The sequence below is a fragment of the Coregonus lavaretus genome (genome assembly GCF_964263955.1).
Source record: "Coregonus lavaretus genome assembly, chromosome: 2".
In the NCBI taxonomy this organism is placed as follows: Eukaryota; Metazoa; Chordata; class Actinopteri; order Salmoniformes; family Salmonidae; genus Coregonus; species Coregonus lavaretus.
This window is the reverse complement of record NC_139989.1, coordinates 84,178,956-84,187,543: the sequence shown is the minus strand read 5'-3', so window position 1 is coordinate 84,187,543 and position 8,588 is coordinate 84,178,956. Positions and strand designations below refer to the sequence as shown.

At 42.7% G+C, this 8,588-nt stretch overlaps 1 protein-coding gene across 1 annotated transcript; it reads right to left on the bottom strand.

The window, feature by feature from the left end:
* Nucleotides 1-1,067: 1,067 nt before the first annotated feature.
* On the bottom strand, nt 1,068-8,588 carry LOC311141445 (NLR family CARD domain-containing protein 3-like). The gene is made up of 6 exons (XM_084176781.1): nt 8,508-8,588; nt 8,150-8,378; nt 5,912-7,712; nt 5,458-5,631; nt 3,432-3,605; nt 1,068-1,156 (listed from the first exon to the last, which is right to left on the bottom strand). The coding sequence occupies exons 2-6, from the start codon at nt 8,358-8,360 to the stop codon at nt 1,147-1,149; spliced, it is 2,370 nt and encodes a 789-aa protein (XP_084032907.1). The 5' UTR covers nt 8,361-8,378; nt 8,508-8,588; the 3' UTR covers nt 1,068-1,146.

The following is an 8,588-nucleotide window of genomic DNA, read 5'->3' as shown; positions in this document are numbered from 1 at the left end:
CCTGTGTGTGGTAGCTTAGTGGTTAAGAGTGTGGCAGGAACCGAAAGGTCGCTGGTTCTAATCCCTGAGCCGACTAGGTGAAAAATATGTTGATGTGCCCTTGAGCAAGGCACTTAACCCTAATTGCTCTTGTAAGTCGCTCTGGATAAGAGCTTCTGCTAAATGACTAAAATGTACATGTAAAATGTAAAAATGTGTGTGTGTGTGTCAGATGTTTGTGTGTCCTGTGTGTGTATGTTTGTGTGTCCTGTGTGTGTATGAGTGTGTGTCCTGTGTGTGTGTGTGTGTGTGTGTGTCCAGTGTGTGTTTGTCCAATGTGTGTGTGTTCAGTGTGTTTGTTTAGTGTGTGTGTGTGTGTGTACAGTGTGTGTGTATCAAGTGTGTTTGTGTGTCAGTGTGTGTGTCCAGTGTGTGTGTGTGCGTGTGTGTGTGTGTCCAGTGTGTGTGTGTCCAGTGTGTGTGTGTCCAGTGTGTGTGTGTGTCCAGTGTGTGTGTGTGTCCAGTGTGTCCTGTGTGTGTCCAGTGTGTCCTGTGTGTGTGTGTCCAGTGTTTGTGTGTTCAGTGTGTGTGTGTTCCCAGTGTGTGTGTGTGTGTGTGTGTGTGTGTTATGTTTGACACAGGGACACTGAGGAACCCCAAAGGTCAAAGGGGTCATCCCAAACCCTAAACCCTGGATAGAGGGGCTCAGTGAATGTGGAGTGGAATGTTTTCAGGTGGGTCAGTGTGTCAGAGGAGACTCTGTAGAAGGACAGAGTGCCGGCTGGCCAGTCCAGATACACTCCTACTCTGTGGGAGCTGGAGGAGGGGACGTCTATGGTAGTGGACTTATTATTGTGACAGGCAGAGTAACGTTTGTCAGAGCAGAACAGACTCCAGGACTTGTCATTGTCTCCAAGACAACAGGCATTACCCCCTCCTCTCCTGCTGATTCCTTTATATGTCACTCCTATATCAGCCCTTCTCCCACTCCACTCTACCTCCCAGTAACAGCGCCCAGTCAGACCCTCTCTACACAGCACCTGTTCCCAGTCCTCAAATCTCTCTGGGTGATCAGGATACGGCTGCTCCTCTCTCCTACATGTCACCTTTCTGTTCTCCTCAGACAGAGAGAGGAGTCTGTTTACTGTGTTTGGGTCCAGTGTGAGATCACAGACATCTGATGGATGAAACCAGACACAATATTAGAAATCATCATCATCCTGAACACACAAACACACAGACACACACACACACACACACACATCCTGAACACACACACACACACATCCTGAACACACACACACACTAGACACACACACACACACACACACACACACCCGGAACACACACACACACACCTGTATGCATGCAAGCATACACACACACACACACACACACATTTCTAACGTAACATGAACACGCCACACACACACAGACACACACATTGTCAAAGCAACTCTTTGTAAACTTTGGTGTCCCTGTTAACTCACTTTTCACTAATTAATTTAATGTAGATGTTTCTAGGTATCAAAAGGAGAAGTGAAGGTAACTTGAGACTTGCAGAATGATCATATGTTATACTGTATGGTAATATAAAACACACTTATTCATATTAATTACACACACACACACACACACACACACACAAACACACACACACACTGAACACACACACGAACACACAAATCCTGAACACACACACACACACACTGGACACACACACATTTCTAAAGTAACACAAACACGCCATACACACAGACAGACACACACATTGTCAAAGCAACTCTTTGTAAACGTTGGTGTCCCTGATTTGTGCTTCTGTAGAACTACAACTGATATTTAATATGACCAAGTAAGTAATGATGGTGGTCTTTGACTTTGACTTCACTTGAATTAAGACTTATTCTTAGTCATATTCTTCACAGCAGTCAACACTCACATTTTCTAAGTCCAGGTTTCATTGTGTTCTCTCCACCATGTTCCACACTGTAGCGGTAAGCAGAAGAACAGACAGTCATTGAGGGATACACCTGAACACACACACACACACACACACACACACACACACACACACACACACACACACACACACACACACACACACACACACACACACACAACAGCCAGCACATAACTTTGTCCAAGTGTGTGTGTGTCCAGTGTGTGTGTCCACTGTGTGTGTGTGTGTGTGTGTGTCCAGCGTGTGTGTGTCTGTGTGTCATTGAGTGATACACATGCACACACACACACACATTAGACACACACACACACAAAAAAACAGTCAGCATATAACTTTGTGTGTGTCCAGTGTGTGTGTGTGTCCAGTGTGTGTGTGTGTCCAGAGTGTGTGTGTGTGTCCAGTGTGTGTGTGTGTCCAGCGTACGAGTCTGTGTGTGTGTGTGTGTCTAGTGTGTGTGTATGTGTTTAGTGTGTGTGTCCAGTTTGTCTTGTGTGTGTGTCCAGTGTATGTGTGTCCAGTGTGTGTGTACAATGTGTGTGTGTCCAGTGTGTATGTGTGTGTCCAGTTTGTTTGTGTGTGTGTGTGTGTGTCCAGTGTGTGTGTATCCATTGTGTGTGTCCAGTGTGTGTGTTTGTGTGTGTCCAGTGTGTGTGTGTGTATCCAGTGTCTGTGTTTGTGTGTGTGTGTCCAGTGTGTGTGTGTTTGTGTCCAGTGTGTTTGTCCAGTGTGTGTGTGTGTGTGTGTGCAGTGTCTGTGTGTCCAGTGTGTGTGTGTGTGTGTGTGTGTGTGTGTGTGTGTGTGTGTGTGTCCAGTGTGTGTGTGTGTGTCCAGTGTGTGTGTGTGTCCAGTGTGTGTGTGTGTGTGTGTGTGTATCCAGTGTGTGTGTGTGTGTGTGTCCAGTGTGTGTGTGTGTGTCCAGTGTGTGTGTGTGTGTGTGTGTGTGTGTGTGTGTGTGTGTGTGTGTGTGTGTGTGTATCCAGTGTGTGTGTGTGTGTGTGTCCAGTGTGTGTGTGTGTGTCCAGTGTGTGTGTGTGTGTGTGTGTGTGTGTGTGTGTGTCCAGTGTCTGTGTGTGTGTCCAGTGTGTGTGTGTCCAGTGTGTGTGTGTGTGTGTGTCCAGTGTGTGTGTGTGTCCAGACACACACACACACTGGAAACACAAACACACACACACACACACACACACAAACAAACACACACACTGGACACACACACAAACACACACACACACACACATACACACACACACACACACACACTGGACACACACACACACACACACACACTGGACACACACACACACACACACACACTGGATACACACACACACTGGAAACACACACACACACACACACACACACACACACACACACACACACACACACACACATTCTTTATATAACTTAGTCCAAGTGGTGGTCAGAATGTTTGTCTTAACTAGCCTGATAACTCCAACATGTCTGATATGAACATTGACATAAACCCTCTACATACTTGAGTTTCTCCAGTCTGCAGTGTGGATCCTCCAGTCCAGCAGAGAGCAGTCTGACTCCTGAGTCTCCTGGGTGATTGTAGCTCAGGTCCAGCTCTCTCAGGTGTGAGGGGTTTGACTTCAGAGCTGAGACCAGAGAAGCACAGCCTTCCTCTGTGACTAGACAGCCTGACAGCCTGCAAAGAGTCAAATCATATTAAAACCACACTGCTATTCTTTGGTGGTCAAAATAGTGGCAGTATATTTTTTCTGCCATATATATTAATAAATTAATGAATGTTTCATTATTAGAAATTATCATAATATTGCTTGTAGAGAGAAAGATGTATAGTACAAATATTTGAGTAGACTGACCAGAGCAGTTTAAAAAGCAGTATCAGTCAAAAGACAGACAGTGAGGTATCAGATTTAGATTGTATTGAGTATACAGTCCACACCATATCTAGTATGACAGTGAAGCTAACATTTTAAATGTGGCTCTATACTCCAGCATTTTGTATTTGAGATCAAATGTTTCATATGAGGTGACAGTATATAATGTCACCTTTTATTTGAGGGTATTTTCATACATATCTGTTTCACCATTTTGAAAAATAAATGCACTTGATGTATCTAGTCCCCCTATTTGAAGAAGTCATAAGTATTCTGACCAATTCACTTATAGTGTATTAAAGTAGTCAAAAGTTGAGTATTTGGTTGTAAACTCGTTGGTTGCATTTGCAGTTTGTTTTGGTTGTGTTTTGGGTTATGTTTTGCCCGATAGTAACTGAATGGTGGATGATGACTGGAGTAATTTTCTGTCTAAGTGGGTAGATAACATGTTTCTAAACACTACTAAATTAATCCTAATGATGGCATGATTTAGAAAAATAATGAATGAATCATGAATAATAATGAGTGAGAAAGTTACAGAGGCTACAACAAAACATGCTAACCTCTCACCATTACCAATAACAGAGGGGGTATGATCCTTGTTCCTCTGTAACTTTCTCATTCATCATCATTCACAATTCATTCATGATTATTCATAATCATGGTAGCATCCACATGAATGTAGAAGTGTTCAGAAACATCTTCTATTCTTACTGACAATACAAGTGAAGTGACTCCAAAATGACAGGACATTATTCACCATTCAGTTTCTATTGGGAAAAACATCATCCAAAACACAACTAAAACAAACTGCAAATGCATTCAACAAGTTTGTAGAATCACAAGCTTGATGTAATCACTGCAGGCAAAGAATATTGGACAAAATACTAAACTTATGACTAAATTAATCCTAGCGTGTGTGTTTGTGTGTCCAGTGTGTGCCTGTGTTCAGTGTGTGTGTGTACAGTGTGTGTGTCCAGCGTGTGTGTGTCCAGTGTGTGTGTGTGTGTGTGTGTGTGTTCAGTGTGTATGTGTGTGTCCAGTGTGTGTGTGTGTGCGTCCAGTGTGTGTGTGTGTGTGTGTGTGTCCAGGTTGTTTGAGTGTCCAGTGTGTGTGTGTGTGTCGAATGTGTGTGCGTGTGTGTCCAGTGTGTGTCAAGTGTGTGTGTGTGTGTGTTTGTCCAGTGTGTGTGTGTCCAGTGTGTGTGTCCAGTGTGTGAGTGCGTCCAGTGTGTGAACCAAAACAAACTACAAATGCATTCAACACGTTTGTAGAATCACAAGCTTGATGTAATCACTGCAGGTAAGGAATATGGGACCAAATACTAAACTTATGACTACTTTAATACAATGTAAGTGAATATGTCCAAATTATTATGACTTTTTCAAATGGGAGAACTAGACACATAAAGTGCTTTCATTTCTAAACAGTAAAACAGATATGTATGAAAATACTCTCAAATTAAAGGTGACATTCTGTACTGTTGCCTAATATGAAACATTCCATCTCAAATCCAAAATGCTGGAGCATAGCACCAAATGTAAAACTGTAAGCTTCACTGTCCAAACACATATGGTGTGGACTATGTGTGCCTGGTAAACACATGTGGATCTGGTGAACAGTTATCACTTGTTGACCAACTACAGGAATACTGACCTCAGAGTCTCCAGTTTACAGTGGGGATTCCAGAGTCCAGCAGAGAGCAGCTTCACTCCTGAATCCTTCAGGTCATTGTTACTCAGATCCAGCTCTCTCAGGTGTGAGGGGTTTGACTTCAGAGCTGAGACCAGAGAAGCACAGCCTTCCTCTGTCACTCCACAGCCTGACAGCCTGCAAAGAGATCATCATGATTTCACAAACTGTTAATTTAACACCAGTAGTGTAGAAGGACAATGGCAGATGCATTTGGTTTATTCTCTTAAACAACATATAGATTAATCTTCCGTCTCCTAGAATGGTATGGTCATATTGTTATACTAATATGAACATCAATGCATTGATTCAATATGTTTTTCAATATATATCAAATACATATTATAATACATATATTTCTCTAAACTTAACATTTCTTCCTGATGATTAGTACTTAAATGTCATTTTATGTACTCACAGAGCAGCTCTGGAGGCTTTGACCACTGGCAGCAGCCTCAGAAGACCTTCCTCTGATCTGGAGTATTTCTTCAGGTCAAACACATCCAGCTCATTTTCTGAAGTCAGCAACACAAATACCAGAGCTGACCACTGTGCAGGTGACAGTTCTTTTGCTGAGAGACTTCCTGATCTCAGGAAGCTTTGGATCTCCTTCACTAGAGAATGATCATTCAGTTCATTCAGACAGTGGAACAGATTGATGCACCTCTCTGGAGATGGATTCTCCCTGATCTTCTCCTTGATGTACTTGACTGTTTCTTCATGGCTCTGTGAGCTGAATCTTGTCTTTGTCAGTAGACCTCGTAAGTGCTTCTGATTGCACTCCAGTGAGAGGCCCAGAAGGAAGCGGAGGAAAAGGTCCAGGTTTCCTGTCTCACTTTGTAAGGCTTTATCCACAGCACTCTTGAAGAAGGTAAATTTACGCTTGTGTCTGAACCTCACAGAAAAGTGTCTGGATGTTGATTGCGGTTCATCCATAAGATTCTCATTGTTGTTGATGAATGAGAGGAACACATATACAGCAGCCAGAAACTCCTGAATGCTCAGATGCACGAAGCAGTACACCTTGTCCTGGTACAGCCCACATTCCTCTTTAAAGAGCTGTGTGCACAATCCTGAGAACACTGAGGCATCATTTACATCAATGCCAGCCTCTTTCAGGTCTTCTTCATAGAAAATCAGATTGCCATTCACAAGCTGTTGAAAAGCCAGTTTTCCCAGTGACAGAATGCTCTCTTTATTCCAGTGTGGACCTGTCTCTTCTTTCCCAAGATACTTTTCATTCTTCTGTTTGGTATGAAACACCACAAGGTGTATGAACATCTCAGTCAGAGTCTTGGGCATCTCTTCTCTCTTGTCTGTACTCAACATGTGTTCAAGGACTATTGCAGATATCCAACAGAAGACTGGAATGTGGCACATGATGTGGAGGCTTCTTGATGTCTTTATGTGTGAGATGATTCTGCTGGCCAGGTCCTCATCACTGAATCTCTTCCTGAAGTACTCCTCCTTCTGTGGGTCATTGAACCCTCGTACCTCTGTCACCTGGTCAACACACCCTGAAGGGATCTTATTGGCTGCTGCAGGTCGGGTAGTTATCCAGAGGAGAGCAGAGGGAAGCAGATTTCCCTTGATGAGATTTGTCAGCAGAACATCCACTGAGGTTGACTTTGTGACGTCACAACAGATCTTGTTCTTCTGGAAGTCTAGGGGCAGTCGGCACTCATCCAGACCATCAAAGATGAAAATAACTGTGTACTTGTCGTAGTTGGAGATTCCTGATTCTTTGGTTTCCATTGAGAAGTGATTGAGAAGTTCAATCAAAGTGTGTTTTTCCTTTTTCATCAAATTCAGCTCCCGAAAAGGGAATGAAAATACAAATTGGACATCCTGATTTGCTTTTCCTTCAGCCCAGTCCAGAATGAACTTCTGCACAGAGACTGTTTTTCCAATGCCAGCGACTCCCTTTGTCAGCACAATTCTGATAGGTTTGTCTTGTCCAGTTAAGGGTTTGAAGATGTCGTTACATTTGACTGCAGTCTCTGGTCTTGCTTGTTTCCTGGTTGTTGTTTCAATCTGTCTCAGCTCATGTTCATTATTGACCTCTCCTGTTCCACCCTCTGTGATGTAGAGCTCTGTGTAGATCTTATTGAGAAGTGTTGGGTTTCCTTGTTTAGCGATCCCCTCAAATACACATTGAAACTTCTTCTTTAGATTAGATTTGAGTTCACGTTGGCAAATCACAGCACGCTCATCTGAATCTAGAAACAACACAGAGGATATTAATATTACATCTGTTTTAATGCCTACAGTATTGTAAGACTGTCTTATAAAGTTTAAATTATAATCATTTATTCTCTTGTCTGTATAAATCTGTAAATGTTTTCATAATGCATTACACACTGGTGTGACTGATTTATATCATTATTGGTATTATTGATGACATTAATAATGTTCTCTCTCTCTCTCTCTCTCTCTCTCTCTCTCTCTCTCTCTCTCTCTCTCTCTCTCTCTCTCTGTCTCTCTCTCTCCTCTCTCTCTTTCTCCAACACATCCCTGCTGCTACTTGATGAGGTCACTAGGTGTTGTGTTAAGGCTGCTACAATATCATTTAGTTACACAGCTACTTTAGCTGTACTTTAGCTACAGCTTTTAAATGTTCTAAAACAGCATTCAACATGAGAAAGACAGCTCTTACTTTTCTCCAGTGTGTCAGCAAGCTCCTTCTGGTTCATTTTTCTCAGGACGTGCAGTGTGATCTTCAGAGCCCCCTCTCTGGCACTGCTCTCCTGCTTCTCATCTTCAGCATCCACCACTTCCTTATCCTGCTTCTGACTCTCAAAGCCTTCTGGGAGTTCCAGACTAAGAATCCTCTTGAACATCTTCAGCTCGTTCTTCACAAATGTCATAATATTCTCTTCAAGCAACTGAAATAAATCAAGTAAATACGTTAAGCAAGAGACTAAATGCTTTCTCATTAACACATGAATGAATGATTGACAGATCAACTTTACTTGAGGGAAACAAAAACAAATGTACATAACAGGACCACATACACTGAATATGGAGGCCAGGTCTGTTTGATGACTCTGGGAAGACTGACCACTGAGAATCTCTGACTCTGATCTCTCCTGCTG